Source organism: Erpetoichthys calabaricus, chromosome 7, assembly GCF_900747795.2.
Source record: "Erpetoichthys calabaricus chromosome 7, fErpCal1.3, whole genome shotgun sequence".
NCBI lineage: Eukaryota > Metazoa > Chordata > Cladistia > Polypteriformes > Polypteridae > Erpetoichthys > Erpetoichthys calabaricus.
Window position 1 is genome coordinate 87,072,174 of NC_041400.2, and position 25,000 is coordinate 87,097,173.

The following is a 25,000-nucleotide window of genomic DNA, read 5'->3' on the forward strand; positions in this document are numbered from 1 at the left end:
CAGAGTAAAAGATAGACACAGAATAGGTACTACTATTGTAAGTGTGTGTTCTAAAGAATTATACAAACAAAAATAAAAATTATACCAAAACATGGGTAACCAAACACCACCATATTTAATTAAAAAAACAAGAAACTTTAAAGAAATGCTCAAGTAGAAAAATAAAATACAGTACAAAAATGAGAAACAGAGTAAGATGAGCTCCTACTGAATTCTATGCACAGCTCTGGAGTTTAAAGAAAGAAAAAACAAATTTACTAGAATTACTCAAAGAAATTGTAAAAGGTGAAATGTCAAACAATGAGAATTTGGTAAAATTAAACTCATGCCAATAAAGAAGAGCTTTGACTTTAAAAACCTACATAACACATGTAACAGGTTTACACTTTCTAGGCCCATTATAAACAAGCTAGTATCAAAATATAGACTTAACTGCAAATCAGCTTTCCCTGATGCCCTACTTGCTCTAGTTTAAATACCGGCTCCCAGTTTCATGAAACCTTGTGGAAAACCACATGAGAAACCGTCCTAGTACAGTCATTATACTGCTACGTGTAGGCAGCTGCTGCATTGTCCTTAGCTACACCCTTTAAGACAGTTTCATTTTAAGCATTTTACCACCAGATGTGATGAGTACTGGCTATCACCAGCTCCAATATCTGAACAAAATTCTTCACCTAAACATTCTAGTGTTGCCATACAATGGTATGTACTGGTTATTAATGTTGATGTTCTTGGTTAAGATTTATAAACAAAAAGTAAATTTGTACATTTTTAAAACTTTCAAGAACTTCAAAACTGATTTGATACACATCTGCCTGTGAACCACAGAACAGGTTAAATTGTCATTTATACTAATTCAATCACCTTTAAATACTTTATACATAAAAAAGTAATACAGAAGCGCACGGGCAAGAAAGGTTGTTGAGACAAGATTTTTACTCGGTCTTAAAACAGTTTGCATTTTTAAGCTTGGGTGTTTTATAGTAAAAGCATACTTTTATTAATGAATCTTCCAGCACATAACCTAAAGGTTCCACCTGAAACGGTCAAACTATGAATAACAGCACCCACCCACAAATCTACTACAAAAAAAAGTTTAACTATATTGAAAGTTGAATATAAACAGATTTTTGTGGGTAATCAGCCAAAATGAAAGATCACAGTAAGATGCTTGCTCACCAGTAACTTGGTCCACCAGAATACGAGATGTAATAATGCGCCCATACTGAGAAAATAGCTGCTCCAGTTCTTTCTGAGTCATGGTTTTCGGAAGTCCACTGACATACAGATTTGCATCTCTAATGGAAGCTGAGCTAGGGCGGGCATAGGACACCTGAAACAAAAAAACATTTGAGGCTACTTTTGTGCCTTCAGTTAGGCTTCACTATTCTTTCCAAATACATAAACCTTCCTTTTTTAATACAGTGAATGAGGCAAAATTCCTAAAGTGTTAGCTTGAAAACACTACAGTGCTGACTTTTCTACGAGAACCAAAAGACAGAATAAACGACTTCTACAATGGTGGAAGTATAAAAATGCAATACTGTAACAAAAAAAATCTTTCAGTAATGTTGATGACTTAAGGTATATAAAGAGAATTCAATATGTAGTTCACATGTACTTAGAAATATGCAGGAAAAAGATGTTACAAGATTAGTTTGGAATACATCACATTTTAAGATTATCTATAACAACAAATTGAGTATTGTAGTGAGGCAGTATTCAAGTATGCAATAGAGTAGAATGTATTAATATCTTGAATTAGTTTGTGTGCCATTCTAATTGCTCTTTTCAGTTTGCAAAGGCAGAAAAATTTGAATAGAATTTTAGTAAATCCAATCAATGATAAGCAATCTGTTAGGTTGGAGACTAAATTTCAACATTGACTTTTTTCAAATTCTAAGTTTAGGGTTAGGATTCAACTCACCCATGCAAATGAACTGTACAGTAACGGTAAAAGTGTATTTCTACCAAACTGACTACTCTTTAAACTCCATTAAATAAATTATATTGTCAGAGGACAGGAGCCTATCCTGGCACTTCAAGGTAGAAGACATTAATTTCCCTGGATAAGGAACCACTTCACCTCATAATCCAGACTCACACACATTTATAATAAGCAAATGAAACTAACCTGAAAATCTTTGGGATATGGAATGAAATTCAAAGAACCCAACTGAAAACTCACACAGGCAAGGGGAGAACATTCAAACTCTGAAAAGACATTAATCAGGTCCTTTGGAAATAGAGGCAGCAGTACTAACCACTATGCAAAGCAAAAGCTAATGCATATTGTTGTGTAAGGCAAGGACGCTAGCTGGATGGATGGACCAGGGGAAAGAACATGGTTACAGCATTATTCCCTGCACTCGGATTCCTGCAGGGCATGCTGGGAAGTTGGAGTTCTATTGATGCCATTGGGTGGGCTCTGGAAAGAGCAGAGACTTATGTCAGGAATGCTGCGTCACCCAGAAGTGCTGCTAGAAGGAGATTAAGGGACACCTGGGGCCTCGTATAAACGGTGCGTACGCACAGAAATGTTGCTCAAATCGCGATGTATAAAACCTAAACTTGGCGTAAAGCCACGCACATTTCCACGGTAACTCGTACCTTGGCGTATGCAATTTCTCCGCTCGGTTTTGCGGACTGGCGGCACCCAGCATCAAAGCAGTGCTACTGTTCCTGCGTGGACACCCTTTCTTTCTTAGCTCCACATTCCTGACGCGGCTTTATAAATACACTGAAACTAACTGCATATTGTTTATTAGTGTAATGCATCTGATTGTAATTAGCCTGCAGCAATATAATGGTCCAGGGAATAGCCATAGTATTCCAAATACCACAACTGCTTTAGCATTGTAACTCTCACTGCATCTTCTTTCAGCTGCTCCCGTTAAGAGTTGCCACAGCAGATCATCTTTTTCCATATTACTCTCACTGTACCACTCGGAGTATTTATATCACTGTATCTGAGTGAGGAATCACAGCAGCAGCTGATCGGAAAGAGAAATATCGGTATACAACATGAAGCAGACGCTGCCTGAGCCATGGCAAAACGCTTTAGAGACTTCCCAGTACGGACTTCGCGGTTTAGAAAAGGTTTCATCCCAAGAACTATAAACGCACTCAATCAGTCCATCAAGTGCTCCTTGTAGAACTGTTTACTTATAAGTACAATTACCTCACTGTAAACTTGCACTACAGTTATAATATTGCACAACCTGCACCACTTTATAAAGCGCGTATTTACATATGATGACGGTATTCATTTTTAAGATGAAATGCAGCAAAATATGTTGATTATACAGATAAAACTAACTTCATTTAAATAACCTGTTTTGTTAATAATTAAACATGTGAGGACAGGGTGCCGCAGCGCTAGCTAGTTCATGGATTGTTCCTGCATTGCGTTGTATTCTTGCTGGTGCTGACGCGACACTGGAATGCTAGACGGATAGAATAATTAAACATGTACTACAAAGATATTTCAATGTTCCTTAAAAGTTTTGAAGAATCGGCGTTTTAAGCTTACAGATGGCTTCACGTCTATATAGCTGATTGTGTGGCGATTGGGTTTTTGGAGAAAGAAAAGTAAGGACAGTAATTGGAGGTTAGTACGTTTGAAAGAGACAGTACTGCTGTGATAAATTATTTCATTGAAGGTCGCGCATGGCGCAGCAAGCCTCTTGCGTGAGATATGAACAAGCACTGCGCCATCGTGTCCCCATGTTTAATAACATGCTTTCATTCCTATCATCATGAAAAAGATATCACGTATACATCTCAGTATTTTAATTATTCAGAGAGCTGTAATATCACGAATGTAATGGATTATGTGTCCTGTCGGAGAAAGAGAACGCCTGTTTAAGAAGCAGGTAGTGATTCACACATGTAGAGCACATAGAAGATCAAATACAGAACAAAGCATTTAATGTGCCACTTTAGTTACAATGAGATTTGAGAAACTAGTAAATTAAACGATTTTAAGATGAAGTTTACGATGTTCTACTTTAATTTTGCCATTAAACTACGTGATTAAAGTGGAAATTTCGAGATTAAAGTTGACATTTCGTGCTTTTTTCCCCACTGTGTGCCTATTTTTTTTGTCTGTACCCTAATAAGCTTTCATATGACACTCAGATGGTGGGCTAAGACTTGCCTTTTAACGGCGACTTTGATATGTAATTTCTTTTTTATTTCGGGCAGTGTACGACTTTGTGAATTTGAGCCTTCGAGTTTCTCCGACACTCTGTCACTCGATCAACTTCCTTTTGTTGATTATACCACTGTTTAAACCAACAAATAGAACGTTTTTCCTTTGCCTCCACTTGGTATTCACTTATATTTCCCCCCCCGTGCTTTTCCCATTTGTCTTTTCACAGAAGGCTATTTATATTGATTTGCATATTCAAAGAGGCGTAATTCTGGGAGGAGTTGGGGCGGGACAGAAGGCGCGTGCAGGTACGTTACTTTTCACGCTGATCGGGATTTATGTAGTGGAAGAACGTGAAAGTTTGCGTGTGTACAGATTCCTGCATCTGGATTTTTCTGTGCGTACGCACATTCCCGCTTTTGTGCTTACGCCATGTTAGTGTGAGTTCTACGCACGGCGTTATACATAAGGCCCCTGGAGCATTCTTGGGTGCTCTATAAAAGGAGGCAGCTACTACTTCTCTGGGAGCAGGAAGGGAGGACAAGAGAGGACGACAACAAAGTACTGTGCTTGATTGTATTATGTATTAGTGTTTTAGGGTACTGTGCTGCCGTGGGGAGCGAGAGAAGAGTGTTTCCCCACAAAATAAATTTGTGCAGTGTGCTGAAATTTGTGCCTGGTGTCCGTGTTGGGTTTGTGCAGTTAATGCTCCCCCTGCAGGCCACAATATATTCTCTGAAGGAATACTCACACTGAAGTGCAAACCAGCTCTCCAGGTTATTTTTCATGTGGTTGACGGTGAAATTCAACTCAGAACACAATTTAATTACATTCCAGAGACTAGTGTTCCCTGTTTAACACAGCAACAATCATCTTTACTTTTGCCCTGCATTATTGACAACACCTCACAAAGTGATGGTGACAAAGAAGAATGATGGATAGCTGAAATCTTAAAAAATCTCCCTGGCACAAACTGTGCATTAAGTGTTGCATTCAACACTTAAGATGCACTGTATAAAAATATATTTGGACAATGGTATACAAATGTAAAAATTAGTTTCTTTCATGTATAGATACTGTAACTGATGTAGACTAAGAGGATTATATTTGATCTCCACAATGTTGCTTTGTGTAAGCTATTATAGTTGAAGCATTTACACAAACGTAGAAAAATGTTATCACACTGTTTTCTGACATTTTGCCAATTTTTAAAATTAGTAAGAGGGGGCTTGCTGCAAAGATGAACTATCTAGGCTGATAACTTGAACATTGTTAACTTTTAAAATAGCAGCAGAAGGTAATGAAATGAAGCAATGAAACTGCAAACATACAATGGCAACAGCAGTAAAGAAAGGAATGTATATTCAGCCTTTATGCACGTGCAAGACAAGCTACATAAAGTTGTCTATGTAAAACTATTGTACAAAGCAAGAAAAATATGCAAATCTTCTCTCGACTAAGCAAAACAGATACCAATGACAAGAGAAACTTTATACCCTGCATGTAGTACTTAAACTATTGTACATAGGGCAACAAAGAATCTAATTTTTATCAGCAGCCAACTTACAACTAGTCTGGACAAAGGCACACTGCAAATTGTATTATTTCTTTTTAAATAATAAACCTAAACAATTTTTCCAAGTGGCTAAACATAGCAACTATAAAAACAATGGGGTTTCATTTAAAGGAAGAAAACATTTGGACCTGGAAGCTATTCTCTCCATAAAACCTTAAAAACAGAGGTCCTGAACTCAAAACTTAAGCTGTGTCACTGATTCAGCACATTTCTGGAAGAAAAGGCCATATTTCCAGACGGTAATTTTAGTACCTACACTTTTCTACAAAGAGCCATACCTTTGCAGGGTGGCAGGAGACATGACAGAGTCTAACCAATTAGCATACCACAGCAGAGTATAGAGACAAAGGACCAAGGAAAGTTTTCTGCTCAAACCTGGAGCATCAACACCACATAGCATTGAGCTGAATCATTATAGACTTTGTAAAAGTCTCGTAAAACTGTTTGTGTCATGAGAACTATAAACAACTAGTAAACAACCAGTTAAGAATGATTTCTCATGCTTGCTACTGTGTATAAAGCTTGTTACTATGAGGCAAACTTCAGCTTTCACAGCATAATTTAGCTTTCTTAATCATGACTCTGCATTCAAGCAAAAATGAGCCAACTTAAATTACTAAAAGTGAAACCAGAGCCTGTAAAGAAATGGGAGTGGCTAATGTAAATTTTCTCATTTTTCTTATAAGCTGCTTTTAATTTTCAATTAGCCAAAAATAACACTCAAATACTATATTCAGATATGACAATGGAGCACAGAAAAACAGTGTCATGCACAAACAGACATTTGTACCAGATGTGCTTTTTATTTTTACTATTTGCTCATAGGGCACCTGCAAATCATGAAATGCTTATAATTTGAGCAAAGCTGCTATAAAAGAAACAAGAAAGGTGATGCCTTAACCAAAGTGAATATGGGGGTGGGGGAGAAAGCCTTCACAAAAACAAATCTCTTTGCAAACTGACAAGTCTACATTGCCCTTATGAATATGCATATTAAAAAAAAAAAAAAAAATGCGGGGCATTCTGCAAACCCATTGAACTTCGCCTTTAATAGGCTGTGTACGCTCATCCTTTTGTATTTATGTCTATTCCTTTAAACAAGACTTATAATCGTTACCAATGAAATATACTGGTGTAACCCCTTATGCGTCAAGGGGTTTCTGGCATTATCTGACCTAAAATTAAACACACAAAAATAAACTGCTATTACTATATTATAATTAAATGAGAACAGCAAGTACACTTTTTTACAAGTATTTATATTCTCAAAAACCTGTTTACATCATCCATCCATCCATTTTCCAACCCGCTGAATCTGAACACAGGGTCACGGGGGTCTGCTGGAGCCAATCCCAGCCAACACAGGGCACAAGGCAGGGAACCAATCCTGGGCAGGGTGCCAACCCACCGCAGGACTGTTTACATCAGCATCAACAAAATTAAAATAATGGATTTCTCTCCAGAAAACAGGATTTTACAGCATATAACCTATACCGTATATAATCTATTCAGTATATTCTGTTCATTCGAATCATTACAAACCTTAAACAGTTCAACAGTTGCGCATCAAAATCATCCACAGAAAAAAAAAAAGATTGGAATGGTGTGATCGGATTGAACAAGGTGGTCTACATTTTAAATAACATACTACAATGTACAATATTAAGCATTTACAGCCATATATACTGTATATATATATATATATATATATATATATATATATATATATATATATATATATATATATAGATAGATAGATAGATAGATAGATAGATAGATAGATATATATATATATATATATATATATATATATAGAGAGAGAGAGAGAGAGAGAATGGTTGAAACCTGTGCATGTTTCATTGCTATGTCCAAGTCCCTGAATGACAAAAAAAAAAAAGAAAAGAAACCACTGAAGTATAGAGGGTCTAGAATGATATAAGCCCATAATGTTTGTGGTTTTCCACCACAGCTATATTCATACATTCAGACCATCCAGAATGTGCAAATTAAATCACTGGAAATTCACACAAACTGTGTGAGAAAAGGGCAAGCTGACAGAGATGGGAGTAGATTCATACCTGGTGGCATGGATCGTGGACTATCTTAAAGACAGACCTCAGTATGTGCGTCTTGGGAACTGCACGTCTGACATTGTGGTCAGCAACATAGGAGCGCCACAGGGGACTGTACTTTCTCCGGTCCTGTTCAGCCTATATACATCGGATTTCCAATACAACTCGGAGTCCTGCCACGTGCAAAAGATCGCTGACGACACTGCTATCGTGGGCTGCATCAGGAGTGGGCAGGAGGAGGAGTATAGGGACCTAATCAATGACTTTCTTAAATGGTGCGACTCAAACCACCTACACCTGAACACCAGCAAAACCAAGGAGCTGGTGGTGGATTTTAGGAGGCCGAGACCCCTCATGGACCCCGTGATAATCAGAGGTGACTATGTGCAGATGGTGCAGACCTATAAATACCTGGGAGTACAGCTGGATGATAAATTAGACTGGACTGCCAATACTGATGCTCTGTGTAAGAAAGGACAGAGCCGGTTATACTTCCTTAGAACGCTGTCGTCCAACATCTGCAATAAGATGCTGCAGATGTTCCATCAGACGGTTGTGGCGAGCGCCCTCTTCTACGCGGTGGTGTGCTGGGGAGGCAGCATTAAGAAGAAAGACGCCTCACGCCTGGACAAACTGGTGAGAAAGGCAGGCTCTATTGTTGGCATGGAGCTGGACAGTTTTAAATCTCTGGCAGAGTGATGGGCGCTAAGCAGGCTCCTATCAATTATGGAGAATCCACTGCATCCATTAAACAGTGTCCTCTCCAGACAGAAGAGCAGCTGCAGCGACAGACTGCTATCAATGTCCTGCTCCACTGACAGACTGAGGAGATTGTTCCTCCCCCAAACTATGCGACTCTTCAATTCCACCCGGGGGGCAGGGTAAACATTAACATCATACAAAGTTATCGTCTGTTTTTACCTGCATTATTATCAATCTTTAATATTGCTTTTTGTATCAGTATGCTGCTGCTGGAGTATGTGAATTTCCCCTTGGGATTAAGAGAAAAGCCAAGCAAAATGACACCTTTTATTGGCTAACTAGAAAGATTACAATATGCAAGCTTTCGAGGCAACTCAGGCCCCTTCTTCAGGCAAGATGTATAAAGTATCTATCTATTAATAAAGTATCTATCTATCTTTACGATAGACAAGAGCACTGAAACAACTATCCGACTAAACTACTATTGAATCAAACGTATCGTGCTAAATTTAATTACATCTGTATAACCCACCACCCATTAATCTCTGCTTTTTACCTTTACCGCAGATCGTTTTTTCATGGCCACACATCCTAGCACCACAGCTACCTCACCTTGCCAATGTTGTGAGGAAGCACTTATGCATTCCATCAACCAGTGTACTATAAAAGAGACTAGTCCGTATCTGTGGGCACATTATCGTCCCCTCTTAGGTCAAAGATTAAAAAGGGCAAAGTAAATGACATTTTTACACTTAAACTTACAAAAAAGGAAACTGAATACATATAGATTAGGCCAGCAGCATTTCTTTTAGAAGGGGTGTAAATCACTGCTGTTTATTTGATTACATTTCTGATCTATTAATGTTAAAAGTTGTATATCAGAGGTGTTTTTTGATTTTGAGTTAAAAATCTAATGTGTGTTTATTTGTGGCTATTACATTAACTCTTTGAGGGCTGAATATACTTTTCCAAAAAAACTCAGTTTTCTGAAAAGCACACAAAGCAATGCTTTCACACATAAATCAACATTGCTACATGCTGTGGCTGCTGTTGGCACAAGTTCGGCATCTCAGGAGGCAGTGGCTGTGTGGGGGCATCTCAATGGCCAGCAGGAATGCATGGTGGGCTGGCTGCCTTCGCACAGGTGGGCAGTCACAGTGTGATGCAATTGGTTTGATGGTTTGTACCTCTTGTCATCTTAAGTTGTGGTCCTCCCAGGCAAGTGCTGCCTCAGGCGTAGCAGCTACACAAACACGTTCAACACCACGATCATCTGGGGACTGATCAGCTGATGCTGGCACCTCATTTTCATATTCGATGTCCATCTCCTGATCACTTGCATCAAATTCCAAGTCCAACAAGTCACGAGTCCAATTCAGCGATAATATGTAAAACATCCATGGCATATTTAGTCTCTTGCCAGATGTCGATGCCATTTTAGAGGTTGTTTGCTCTTTGCTACTCACACAGGGAATCAAGTTCAAATCAACAAAGCTACTTAACTTTCCTTCTAGCAAAGAGGGTCAAACTTAAATGTAAAGGTGAGTTTTGTCACAGTTTACCGTGCTCTACCCCTAAATTTTGACAAAAGTCGACATCAGCCCTGAAAGAGTTAATAGCATTTATGTCCAGTTTGCAAGTTAAAACTGGTTTAAAACATCTGAGCAAGGGAATCTGACAGCAGCTTATGTTCTGTTTTAATAAAAATGTAGTTAAGTGATTTTAATGTGTATTAATGTTTAAGAAATTATCACATTAACATTGTGATAATACTGGGAACTATGATAAATTTGTCACTACAGTATAATAATGTGATCTTTTGAGATCATCCAATCCCTAATGGTAAACACACAAGCCTATCGTGTTGGAGTGATAAGCAGAACTTAAGTCTAACGGGTTGCCAAATAAATGTAAATCTCTATATATAAAAGAAAATCCTGAAATGGAAAGCAAATGCAAGGCTACGATACATGATAATCTCGAAAGACATTTTAAAGACCCGCGAGACCAAGGAGACTTGCCACGGTGCATTTTGCAGGGACCATAAACATGAGACTTGGTGCCTTGAGATTGTCCCAGGGCCGTAGCTAAAAGGACAGCGGCTGTACAGGCTTTAAAAAGATGGAAGGGCAGCGCGACAGCAGCTACCCCAACCAAACACAAGCAGCGTTATACATCCTGCAAGAAGAATTCAACCACGCCTGGGGCCAGTAATAAAAGACAGGTATTGCTTTTATAACGTCATGCGAGACCAGGCAGTGAGCCATCATTTAAAACAAGTCAACAGACCTCTAAGCTAGCAGTAGTTGGATTGCTTTTGGCAGGCAAGCATCATGTGCTCCGAGCTCTTAAAACAACGATGTGCAACAGGCAGAAGAGGCAGCTAGCAAGCAGCAAAAAAGACAGCAAATGATCCAAAGGCATATCCTTAGCGTACATTCAGCCGCAACACCCTTCACAACATGAGCAGTATTATACATCTGGGAAGAAAGAGATGTTTCTTTATTTCCTGCCCCGCACGAGGTTACAAGTATTGTTTTTACAAAAGTTTTTAAAGTAAAAATGAAAATAATGCATATGTAACAATTCACAAGAAAATAATCTCTTTAAATTGTAGATTGCCTGCCTAAGGTAAAGTCATCCCTGATGAATGGGGACGTGGGAATGAGGGGTCCTTTCATTGGATTAGCACTATTTCAGATGTGGAATGGCAAAATGGGGGAGGCAGCTTGATGAATGAGGTCTCCAGGACTTAAAACAATTCCAAATCACATTATGTGATATCATCTAATGTGAAATTCTACTCCGTACTTCTAGGATTTTTATTTTTATACTGTATTGAGGATTTATTCTGTTCTATGTATTGTACTGTATTGTATTGACCGCCTTCTTTTTGACACCCACTGCACACCCAACCTACCTGGAAAGGGGTCTCTCTTTGAACTGCCTTTCCTTAGGTTTCTTCCATTTTTTCCCTAAAAGGGTTTTTTTTTTTGGGGAGTTTTTTCTGGTGGTCTTAGAGGGTCAAGGCTGGGAGGCTGTCAAGAGGTAGAGGCTGTTAAAGCCCAATGCGGCACTTCTCGTGTGATTTTGGGCTATACAAAAAATAAACTGTATTGTATATCTGGTAAACCAAACACAGGGGTTGGCGAGCGAAGCGAGCAGGGGGCGGAGCCCCCTAGTGTTTATATAAAAACAGGAAAATATCCATAAAACTTCTAAACAAAGAGCAGAGAATGTTATACATGTTTTTCTCATGCTGCATTTCATGAAAACAAGCAAAAATGCAATAATGTATAGGATATAAACCCGTCTTCTATCCTAGCTACAATAAGTTTAGCTAACACATTAGATTAAAACACCTTAGACCAACCATTTAGTCTATCTATAATTGTGTTTAATAAATAGTGCTATTAATATTCAAATGTGCTTCAGTTACTTTGATAAGAGTCAAGCGGCAGGGAACCTTGCAGAGAAGAATTAAATTCAGAATGAGGAGTTGTAAACGGTCCAATGACTGGCATTGTCAAAAGCAAAACTGATGATCAATCAATTCTCTCCTTTTCTAACACTATACTCATTTTGATTTTTGAAGATTGTTCTAACAAAAAGTATAGCTTTTGAACACTAACTGGATAGTACATTCTGGCAAAAGTGTTATTATTCAATGTGAATAAGGTCATTTTTTGTTTGGAATGTGCAGAGCTTTAATAAATCCCCAGAAAACACTATCCATTGTGAAAAATGTTACAAGCAAAAACTAGGCATGTAGCAACTCAATCAGTTTTACAAAGGCCAATACAAAGATCAGTAAACAAAAAAAAATATTTCAGTGAAAAAACATTTTTAAATGTTTATAAGAGGAAGGTCCAAGCATCCAAGTAGCTTTAGTTTAATGTAGTGATCACAAGCTATTCCAGAGCAGGTAAAATTTGGTTTTGATTTAACAGACCATGCTTTATGGCACAATTAGAAAAAGTCAATGTCCGGAGTGATTAATACACTAAATGGCGTCAGCCCTCTGAATTTTTCTCTATGGTTGGGTTATAACACTCCAATGACATGCATCATTGAGAAAACTTTACCATAATGAATACATATATACCTCAAACTACCCAGAAACTAACAATTTAAATGTTTATTTTGAGAATTTCCACAAGAGTCTGGTCTATTATTCAATAACTACAGATACAGCCTAAAAGACATGAAATAGGATTGTTAAAACATAATATGAAGAAAAATGTTCAAAGTTTTAACAGCTTAAACTAAACTGAACCGATTCTGCAGCCAAGTTCAATTGAATACAAAACATCCGAAAACAGAATTAGAATGTGTGACTGCACTTTCTCCCGAAAGCAGACAAACTGCCACAAAGAATAAAAAATAAGCTTTTTTGGAAGAAAGACATCCCTTTTGGTAACTTCTACTAAACTTTGGCACTCCAAACTTTGAAGATGGGCTCCTTGCGCATAGTCACACTTGTGAAGTAAGTCATACATATCATTGAGAAAGCATACAACTCAAGAGCTGCACAAGAGATGCACTTTAATGGCAGAGAAGGTGGTCAGGTAATGGTATAGGGATGCACATTGCCTATGTTCATCCACCAACTTCATGCTAGAAAATAAAGAGTTTGACTTAAGCTATACTCTGCTGATGACCACATGCTTGTAAAAAGGTGGTAAATTTTAGAAGGCCAGATAAAACATTATTCACGTATACAACTCCAAACAAAATTATGGCTGAATTGCATAATAGGGAAAATTTTGATTAAACAAACTGCAGAGCAGGAGGATAAGCCATAAGTGGAATAAAGGAGGGAATAAATAGGGGGATGAAGCAGTAGGGAGGCTCTTTTATTTGAGAGGTGACACTTAAAACTGCTGTGATCAATTGGAAATTCGGAGATTCTTTAAATGTTAAATATATTTTATACAGTGCAAATCAGCTCATTACCAACAGTAGTTCATGGAATTAATAGAAGCATAGGATTTAAGCAAACAGTGCAATAGGTTACCGTGTCAAGTTTCTACTTAAACCAACACTTCATTGCAAATTGTGTCCTATAATTAGCACAAACAAAAGGCAACAAGGGCTTATAAAAATAAACCAAATGCTGTGCCCCAAATGTGGAAGAGTTTAGGCAAATAGCCTTAAGAATCTAACTAAACCTTTAAAGCACTACTCTCAAGTTGAAAGGCTCTTTATCTTTTGATTTGAAACCAAAGTTCAAATTGAAGTTATATTTAGCTATGAAATATCCATCACCACTCATTTTTTCTTATTCTTGCCTAAAGTTACCAACAAGTCAACTGTTCTGAAAGCACTGTAAACCATGAAACCATCAACATTTGGAAAAACTATCTATTGAAGCCAAAATATGAGTTTTAGAAAATTTTGCAGGGTATTGGTAAAACTTCACTGGTCCCTACTGGTCAATACTGCTAGCACCAGTGATACCTATGGGCTGTTAAATGTTGTAGTGCATTACAAATATGTTCTTTACAACCCAGCTCTTTTTTGAAACTTAATTATTACTATATTACATTGCCATAAATACACAACAGGAAGTCTGATTCTACATGAATAAAGGACATGTCACAGCTGTCAGCACATTAATCAGACTGGCACAGGCCTATCAGATTTAAATTTACAACTGAGATGTTATTTAGCTATTAGGTAGCAAAGTATGTACTGTGTGTGTTTCACATTTCTATCAATGTTTATTACGACAAATAAAATGACTTGACATTTGTGGCTATTTTTAAAAAATGTAGCTCTCAGTCACCATCTTAGCCACCATGCATCTCCTCAAATAATACAGCATTTTTGTCAACTACAACTACTTAAATCTCAGTAAGCCTGTTTTCACCAGGCTACAGTTGACTTACCTAGTATATGTTCTGGGATTTAAGGAAAGATAGTGATGACAAAGGTGGGAATATCACAAGAAACCTGAAAAGAAAAATTATTCATCTGTCTTGCATTTCTTTTTATTGAACAGATTGCTGCATATATCACAAGTTAACACATCCATGAAAGCCAAGTACAGCTCACCGACAGTAATCTGTCAGATGTCATTGGTTATCAAAAAATAGTCCAGTTATGGGCTATGTCATTCCAATTGTTAAAGCACTATTACAATAAAACTCAAAGTGAGTAGTAAATCATTTCAGGTGATCAGGTACTAATTTCATGCAGAGACTAAACGCCAGCTACCAACACACTGTATTTTGTTTGATCAAGTTTGAAAAAGATTAATCCCATTGCTAACCAATGACAGTAAGTAACCAGCATGTGCTGCAATTCAAAGAATTCAAGCAAAACATGTTTTTAATCTTAGTGTATTTTTCATTGAGCAATTAACAGACATTAAAAAATTTAGCTTAATAGAAAGGGTATAAGTTGGGTATGTCAATCTGAAAGATGCCTCCATCTCTGCAACTTAAAACTATTACTCTTTTTTTTAGAAAGTTCACATGGTTTATCTAACACATTTTAAGCAGAATATTTTCCCCACAAACATGCGCACCGTCATATAAAACTCTCAGTGACATTTTTCACATTATAGCAAACTAGCTGCGAGTGGTCTTCAGGACAAAAAACTCCCTAGACTCCTTAGCGGTTTTACTACCTTGATGAATCTGCATAGGCATCAGGCTAAGTGGGCCATGAGAGGTCATATCTTGTCCAAGACGGATGTGTGGTCGATTGCAGCTGAGACACAAATTGAGCAGGGCAGGCTGGAACCTGTCTCAGGCAAACGTATGGTAGCTGGTTGTGTTAACATAAAATGTGCATGTACCACAAAGCCAAGTTTGCGGTTTTTAGGTTTACAAAGACTAAGAGACAAACAGAAATGCAATATTTATACACTCCAATATTCACAACTAATAAATAGTTTAATAATACATATTCACCTTATGAAGAAAATTTATTAGGCTTACTCAATAATAGTGGTATAAAACAGAAAAAGAAATTGCAATCATTTGCATGACAATAAATCCATCCATCCATCCATCCATTTTCCAACCCGCTGAATCCGAACACAGGGTCACGGGGGTCTGCTGGAGCCAATCCCAGCCAACACAGGGCACAAGGCAGGAACCAATCCTGGGCAGGGTGCCAACCCACCGCAGGACACACACACACACACACACACCCACCCACACAGCAAGCACACACTAGGGCCAATTTAGAATCGCCAATCCACCTAACCTGCATGTTTTTGGACTGTGGGAGGAAACCGAAGCGCCCGGAGGAAACCCATGCAGACACAGGGAGAACATGCAAACTCCATGCAGGGAGGAAACAGGAAGCTAACCCAGGTCCCCAGATCTCCCAACTGCGAGGCAGCAGCGCTACCCACTGCGCCACCCATGACAATAAATCTTCAACTAAAATTTCATAATCATGACACCCTTTTTCCAATTTATGTATGTTTTTGCAGAGTGCCTCTTGGTAAAAACAATGTAAGAAAGTTACCTCTCGTTCACTTTGTGTTTAATTCTTTTCAAAAGTCCTAATGTTTTCCTGCTAGATCCAGTGACCCGTCCAATGGTGACACTTAGTTTATCCCATGACACACTTGGATATTTAGGGCAAACATAATGGCTCTTAAACTAATCTGGTCTAGTTGTACCTTTCAAGGACTCCACGGCCAGGAATATCAACTTTATATCAAAGTCTCGTTAAATACTCAAAGACAAAAAGTTTTACTAAGTGCTTTCATCCAGTGCAACATACTTAAAGTCCTTCATTTTTCTGTCCAGTTGTGAACTCAGATCCTTGACAATTTCTCTTGCAGAGTTATTTTTCTGCTGCACATGTGGATACTTTCAAAATTCGCATTACTCACATGAACAAAATCACTGTGGTAAGGTACATTTAGGAGTACGTTGCAATATTTTTAATTAAAAACAGCGCATTCAAGCTCCTGGTAGGTGTGTGCAATTAGAGTGTTGGGCACCTGCAGGGTGTTTGATATGGAGGGAAGCTGAATCTACATCATCTCTCCATAGATAGTGATCAGGACATTAGGCCCACAGAACTATAATGGGGAGCCAGAAAAAAAAAAAAAAAGATCAAAAAGAGACCGGTTAAAGCAAAGGACAAGGAAGGGGTGTGACAGTACGCCGGTACTACTATGGAGGAGGCGGCAGGCAGTAAGGAATGTTGCCCCAAGCAGAGCAGTGGAAGTCCAGTGTAGGCTCACTACTGCTACAAGTCCAGAGCAGCAGGAGCGACTAACCACTCCAAGAAATTCTCAAAAGAATGTACCTTGGTGTCTTGTAGAAGAAAGCTCGTGTGGTCCTCACAACACAGAGAGATGGCAACAGGGACACAAGATGAACAAGAGTGTTAAATGTGCTGGTCGGAAAATGTGTTCTCTTGCTGAGGTGACTGAAAAGAGTGAGCAGAGGTGACACTTGGTTTTTGAAGTATAGATACTCATGAGGGATTTCAAAGAACAGATACTGTGCTTTTAACCTTCAATTCTGATGTATTTAGTGAAATATTTATTCAATAGAATTTTACCCTCCATCATTGTACTAATTTTATGAAGTATTTTATTTATTAAGAACTTGCACTGCAATTGTATTTGACTAAGCAAAAACCGAGCACTTCAACCATTTTGCACCTACCTTGCTGTGTGTCCTCATTGCCCAATTTAACCTTGGTATATGACTAAAGGTATTCCTAGTTCAGGAAAAGTAAACCTGCTGGAGCAACCCAGGCATTACATCCACATTAGCAGCATCAGCCATACACTCTTTCAGAAATTCTCCCACCATAAAAGAATCATGTTTGGTGATTTTTGTGCAACAAGATGTAGCTGGTTTTATTTACATTTTCTTCAGATGTTGGCGGACTAAAAAGGATAATGAGCTTGCCAATTTGAGGAAAGCGTGCATCTTTTATCCCTTTGTGAACACAACTAGCATACTTAGTGTTTTCTAATATTGTATGCTTTAAAAATGGCAACACTCGACATACCAGACACATTCTTAAATCCAGTATAGGTGAAAAGTATTTTTTTTTTTTCCATAGATTCCTTACTGAAAACATGTCACCATCAACCTTTCATTTTTGTGAGAGATTCTCTTCTGCATGACCTGTTACAAACTACACACAAGTGAGGAAAGAGCATATTTAGGATGCTGAAAAACAGACTACCTGGTGGAGTACAGAATACTGGAGAAAGCACTGAAGGAGGCTGAAAAATACTTCGTGCTGCATCCGACCTTCTGGTTATTTATCCTCAAACTGCTGGTTGTTCACAAAGTTTGCCCATGTGTGATCTAAAGCATACAGTATATAGGACTTAACAGACATATTGAAGGCCAAACAGATTTTGCCTATTCCACCTATACTTGAGAGCAGTAAACATTTAAATTGTTAAATTTTATCAAAAATATTAGTGTTACAGGTTATTGCTGCTTTAAGTCTCATCTTTACTTTTGTGTGTTAAGTTTCATATCATATTTAGCCCACCACAGAGAAGGATGAGATCTATAGAAGAAATGACTCAAACCATCCAAATACCTTTTTGTTGTACTCATGAAAAATCTGCCCTTAGCTTGTGTTGTAGAAAACCCAGGAGAGGTCGGGATAACCAGTTAACCAAAGGCTGATTAGAATCTAGAGATACAAGACTGGGCACTCATTTAGCCCAGATTAAATATACCATGCATTCATTTTACAAATATAATTCCACCTCAGAATGTTTCATCCACTATTATAGGACAAGGGGGTGCGTGATCTGCTTCTCACATTTAAAAGCCTGTACAGCAGCTGTCCTTTTGTCGCACTGCCTCATCTCTATAATGTTCTACTTTGTCATCTACGTTTTGTCTTTTATTTTCTGCCCCGGGCGTGGTTAAATCCATTTGCACAAAGTCTTGTCTCGCGGGACACGAGTTCTTCATATTTTTTAGTTTATAATTTAAAAACTAAGCATCTGAAAACCTAACATCACATTAAAGTTTGATAAATTCCGAAAAGAATGATACCAAACATATATATGTAGGTTTTAAAATAAGCCTGATATTAAAGCGTGATTAAAAAAGTGACATAAAATTGTACAAAATCATTTCAATTTTATATATATATATAAAAATACATAAAATATCTATAAATAAATATATAAAATATCTATATCAACTGAAATCATCACCTCTGAAGCCAACTAAACTTGTATTACACAGAGGACCACAGATGCACATGGAATAAATCATCATGAGAAGCTTTGATGGGGCGAAAGGCCTTTTTTTTTATATAAAGGATCTGATTACATTGGTAAGTGTAACTACTAAGCCAGGCCAATATGGAATTTTCTAGACTGATAACAGACTGTGTGGGGAGCAAATAAGAAATATATTGAACAAACATTGCTGTTGTGGTCAGGTATTAATATTTTTCTATTTTAACTTTTACTAGGAAAACCCAAGTGTAAGGTTTTCAAATAAACATGCTTCAATTTAACATTAAAAGTTTTTTTTCTTAATTTCTTTAACACTAGACACCAGTGTCACTAGGGGCGGTAAAAACAGTGCTAAAAGCAGTAGTCCCAAATGTCACTCGGGCAATGGTATAGACGCATCTCGCTTCGAGACCAGAGGTTTACTCGGGCTGCAAACATATCAACAGAATTAGTGCAGTGTGTTACTCGGACCATGGCATAGGCATGTCATGCGTAAAAGTCAGTCCCAAGCACTATCTGGGCAACAGTGTAGACATGTCTTCTACTAGCCTCATAATGGCATCTCTTAAACACCTCATCAGCAGTGATGACAAGGTGCATCAGTTTTCAGGCAGTGAAACTGAAATCATCTGTGAAACTGAAAATGATTCTGGGAAACCGAATGTGACCCTTTCGTCATTCATACATGTGAAGTGTGCTGTTCATATTATTCATCATTTCCATAATTGTATACTTTCTACACAGACTTTGTACTTTGTGTTTTGCAAATTTTACAGTAGAAAGATGAGATTTTATAAAAATGTTTAAGCCAAAAAATGCATGCACTTTGAGAAAAAAAATGTAACACTAAGGACATTAATGATCCCAAAGCATGGAGACAAGACACTTGTCAACCACTCTTAAGTACATACTGCAGGTGACTAATTGTTAAATTGTTGCTTTTAACAGCTGACTTAAGAACAAACTTCAGACAACAAGAGGGTTATATTATGCGCTGTCTTCTGATAATTGCAAGAAGAAATTTAGGGGATTAATGAACGAATTAATCACTGAATACTGAAATGTATTTATCTGCATATACAGATGAAGCCGAGCAGAATGAATAAGAAATATGGCACACTCTCGCAGTACCTTGCCCATACTTCACGGCAAGCAATCATACCACCCTCACAGACAAAATTCAAAGTAAATTTCTTTTGTAAAAAATACAGTGATAATATATTAGTTAACTGTGACTTTCAAGCCATTTAAAGGCACAATACAGGATAAAAACTATTAATGTTAAGACACTTTAGATGAATATACTATGAAAATCAACTGAATTTGATCCTTTTCATAAATATTTTAAGCAGCAAAACATTGTTTAATAATTTAATACATATTATACAGCAGTAAGAACATGACTAGTCATTCAAGACAAAGAAATGCACTAATTAATTCTACTTGATAGGATATTAAGCCGTGCATCTAAGCAACAAAATAAATCATAAGTGGTTGTTTTGGAAACATTGAAGTTCTTTTCTCTCCAAGGCCTTTATTGTGCTTATATTAATAATGACTAATAAACTAAAACATTGTAGCACAGGTGCTTAAAAAGGCTGCATCACTTTTTATTCTGTGTCATGCATACTTGCATTCCATCTAAACCGCAAAGTCAAAATTTAGTCGCACAGAAGCATGTTTGTCAAGGCTGAAAACAAGGTGCTCATAAATTGCCGACTCCATAGTGAAGAATGCTAGGTTTTCCAAACTATTTTAATTCAGCAGTTAAAGTTAAATGCTTCCCGGGGGCGAGGATACATGACAGAGGCTAAATTGGACCTTCTGGCAGATGAAGTATCAACTTTATTGTTGCACAATGGCATGAACAATAGTTATTTGCTGCAATCTGAGGTATTAAAGAGGAAATTCACATCTTTATGCATACAGCCTAAAAGACCGTCAGAATTTAAGTCTGGCCCCTTACCAAGATTATACTGCAATTTAAAAACCTGGAGTTCAAATAAAAGCATAGCCTTGTTAACAACTGGGATGATTTTTGGAAAGGCCTGGATTTTTAAAAACAGATGGTCTTCATCCTAAGTGGAGGGGATCTTCTGTTTCATCCCAAAATATGGCAGCAAAACCATTTGGCTGACAGATCAGAACACAATCCAGGCCATAGCCTTGTGATCTTTAATTGCAGACAGTTTATCCCATCTGTTACTATCCTGTAGCTGTTACCCAAAATCTCTGTTGTGGATCATGTTATACATTTACTATTGAAACAAAATGGAAAACATTTGACAACCAAACAGATAAAGAACAAAATTAGAACATGAGTAAAAATCTGCAATAGGGACACCTGTATTAGTACTTTAATTCAAATTAAATATAACCCAACTATAGAAACATCTATGCTGCTTACCAAATATTTCCTCCAATGGAAAAAAAATATAATTTACCAAGGCAGAATCAAATACAAAACAGTCATACCCACACATTAGATGTTAACAATTGGAATCAGCTAATAAATTATAACGATGACTTGAGAGGCTTAGGATACAGTAGCTCCCAAAAAACACACAGAAAAATCATTGCTTAATGAGAATTCTCAGTCTCTTAAATTAGAACACCAATCAATGGAGTGTAGATGGAGAACAAAGCTCCAGGTCGTCTGAATTGCTTGGACAGAGTTAAACTCTTTATAGCCCAGTTGGACCGTTATTCTAGATTAATAGATAACAGTAATAATTCTCAAGATCTATTTAGAACAGCAGCTAATCTAAAATTCGAATTCTAAAGTATAATGCAAAATACCTACGGACATTAGTAAGGCAGACTTAATTTTCTTGTTAAAGACAAATCAGAGACAAGATCCACAATCTCATCATCACCATGCAAACTTGATACTAGATTAGCAAACCCTTTTTCATCTTGCATTCACCATTTTAGAAATTTTAATTTGGTAATAGAACAAAAGTCATAACTTTAATTTCTAAAATGTAACCTACTCCTTGTTCCTTAGACCAAAACGTTAACTGAAGTAGTAAAATTGTAGGACCCATTCTTAGAATTAACAATTGCTCATTACTGAATGGTGCGGTTCCTGATGAATTTAGTGTCGGTAATCGCACCATTACTTAAGAAGTCAGAGTTAGACCCAAAAGCTTAATAATTGGACCCATTTGAAATGTACCCTCTCTCTCTAAATTACTTGGGGAAAAAATAGTCACCACACAGCTTCAGCCTCTCACCACAATTTTTTTCAGAAATTCCAGTGTGGCTTCCTAATTAGTCATAGTATAGAAACAGCATACACCCTTTGAAGTACAAAGGTGGCAGTGCCCATTCTGCTAGGCTTTAGTAGCACACCAGGGGCCTAATGTATAAACGGTGTGTATGCCCGTTTCCACGCTCACATCGCAATGTATAAAAACTAAACTTGGTGTAAAACCACGCACATTTTCACGCCACCTCAATCCCTGCCATACACAAGTTCTCTGCTCAGTATTGCAAACTGGCAGCACCCAGTGTCAAAGCAGTACTACTGTTCCAGTGTGGTTTCCCTTTATTTTTTAGATTCACATCCAGGTTTAGGTTTATTTGTCATATATAGGTTAACACAGGGTCAACATACAATGAAATGTGTATGACGAGAAAAACAAGTCACTCAGCCTAGATCTAATAAAGCTAAAAAAAATAAATTAAAAAAAAAATACAAGTTAAAAATAGACAAGCCATATAAAATATGTACGTTTTAAAAGAAGTTATAGAGCAATACGAGTTGAATGAGCAGCAAGTACAAATGAGTTATTGCACAGATAATGTTTTATGAGTACAGATGCATATTCCATAAAGTGCAGATGCACGTTCCAGTCAGTATTCAGAGTGTGTGCAGGTACAGTTTGTGTGTGAGTATTGCAATGTAGATGTAATGCAATGTAGGTGTAATGTAAGTGTATGTAAATGTTCAGGTGTTGCTGTTGAGGAGTCAAATGGCCTGGTGGTAAAAACTGTTCTTAAGTCTTGTAGTCCGAGCAGCTAGACTCCTGTGTCATCTGCAAGACGGTAACAAGAACAGCTGGCGTGCTGGATGGCTGTGGTCCTTTATGATGCTGCTTGTCTTACGCAAGAACCGATGGAGGTAAATGTCTTCAATGGCAGGAAGACACTTGCCCATGATGTGCTCTGCTGCCTTCACCACTCTGTAGTGATTTCCGGCTGCTGGCAGAGCAGCTCCCATACCAGACGGTAATGCAGCCCCCGTCAGCAGACTCTCGACCACACTCCTGTAAAAGTTTGAGGTGATGTTTGCATTCATGCCAAACTTTCTCAGCCTCCTCAGGAAGTAGAGCCGCTGGCGAGCTTTCTTAACCACAGTGTCTATGTGAAGGGTCCACGAGAGATCCTCGGTGATGTTTACTCCGAGGAACTTGAAGCTGTTAACCCTTTCAACTTCTACGCCGCTGATGTAGATGGCCTGGTGTTCTCTGCCTTGCTGTTTCCAATAGTCCACGATCATCTCCTTGGTTTTGCTGACGTTAAGAGACAAGTTGTTATCCAGGCACCAATTACTCAATGCCAGCAACTCCTCTCTGTAGGCCGTCTCATCGTTGTCAGTGATAAGGCCTATGATGGTTGTGTCGTCTGCAAACTTGATGATGGTGTTTGTGCCGTGTTTTGCAACACAGTCGTGGGTGAACAAGGAATACAAGAGGGGGCTAGTCACACAGCCCTGCGGCACTCCTCTGTTTAAAATGAGTGATGAGGACGTGTGTTTGCTGACTCTCACCACCTGGGGCCTGTTTGTGAGGAAAGAGAAAATCCATCTGCAGATGGTCATCCCCAACCCAAGGTCGTCAAGCTTCAAGACGAGCTTTGAGGGGATGATGGTGTTGAATGCCGAGCTGTAATCTATGAACAGCATTCTTACATATGTATTTCCTCTTTCCAGGTGGTTGAGGGCAGTGTTTATTGTTAGCGCAATGGCATCCTCTGTAGATCTGTTTGCTCTGTAAACAAATTGGAGAGGATCCAGCGTGTCGGGGAGGGAGGAGCAGATGTAACACCTTTGACCAGTTGCTCGAAGCACTTCATAATGACCGATGTCAGTGCAACCAAGCAATAGTCATTCAGACAGGAGACCACCGGTTTCTTTGGGACAGGAATGATAGTGGATGCCATGAAGGAAGTGGAGACCACTGACTGTCTCAGGGAGAGATTGAAGATGTTGGTGAACACACATGCTAGCTGGTCAGCACACGCCCTGAGGGCACGGCCTGGGATGCCATCTGGTCCCGGAGCTTTGCGAGGATTGACCTTTTTGAAGGACCTTCTCACGTCAGACGTTTCAAGGATCAGAGTGACAGACTCACTGCCCCCTTGAGGATATAGCACCTGTTCTTTGTTGGCTGCATCAAAACGAGCATAGAAAGTGTTGAGCTCGTCTGCAAGACATGTAGTGGGCTGAACACTTTTCCGTTTCATAGTCAGTGATGCAGCACAGTCCATTCCACAGGCGCTTGGTGTCAGAGCTGTGATAGCTTGACTCCACTTTGTCCCTATAGTCCTGTTTGGCCTTCTTGATGGACCTCCGGAGGTCGTATCTGGCTGCTTTGTATACACCAGAGTCGCCTGAGCCAAAGGCAGAGGTCCGCGCCTTGAGCTTAGCCTGAATCTCCCTATTTACCCAGGGTTTCTGGTTAGGATATATGCAAATGGAGGTTTTAGTGACAACATCGTCATCCCTGATGCAGCTTTATAAAATGCACTGAAATTAACTGTATATCGTTTATTAGTTTAAGGCAATGTTTCCCAACCTCGGTCCTATGGCTGCAGGTTTTTGTTCCAACCAGCTTCTGTTTTTAATTGGACTCCTGGGCTAATTAAGTGATGTGTTATTTCCCAGGTTCTGTGTTTTGGGAACAATAAAGAAATTAGAAAACTAAGTTTGGTATGTGTGTGTATATACACATACACATACACACACACATATATACACATACATACAGTGCATCCGGAAAGTATTCACAGCGCATCACTTTTTCCACATTTTGTTATGTTGCAGCCTTATGCCAAAATTGATTAAATTCATTTTTTTCCTCAGAATGCTACACAACACCCCATAATGACAACATGAAAAAAATTTGTAAAAAATCTCAAGTAAACTTATTAAAAATAAAAAAATTGAGAAAGCACATGTACATAAGTATTCACAGCCTTTGCCATGAAGCTCAAAACTGAGCTCAGGTGCATCCTGTTTCCCCTGATCATCCTTGAGATGTTTCTGCAGCTTAATTGGAGTCCAC

The 25,000-nt window shown here is 38.3% G+C and overlaps 1 protein-coding gene across 8 annotated transcripts in view; it reads right to left on the reverse strand.

Moving 5' to 3' along the window:
• Positions 1 to 25,000, reverse strand: part of elavl2 (ELAV like neuron-specific RNA binding protein 2) — a 589,373-nt gene that overhangs the window by 253,232 nt on the left and 311,141 nt on the right. For 7 of the 8 annotated variants that reach the window (XM_051930137.1, XM_051930138.1, XM_051930135.1 and 4 more), the window contains one exon: positions 1,183 to 1,336. The exons of the other annotated variant lie outside the window; for it this stretch is intronic. In XM_051930137.1, the coding sequence (XP_051786097.1) occupies positions 1,183 to 1,336 (154 nt within the window). The remainder of the gene's footprint in view (positions 1 to 1,182; positions 1,337 to 25,000) is intronic. 8 annotated transcript variants of the gene reach the window in all.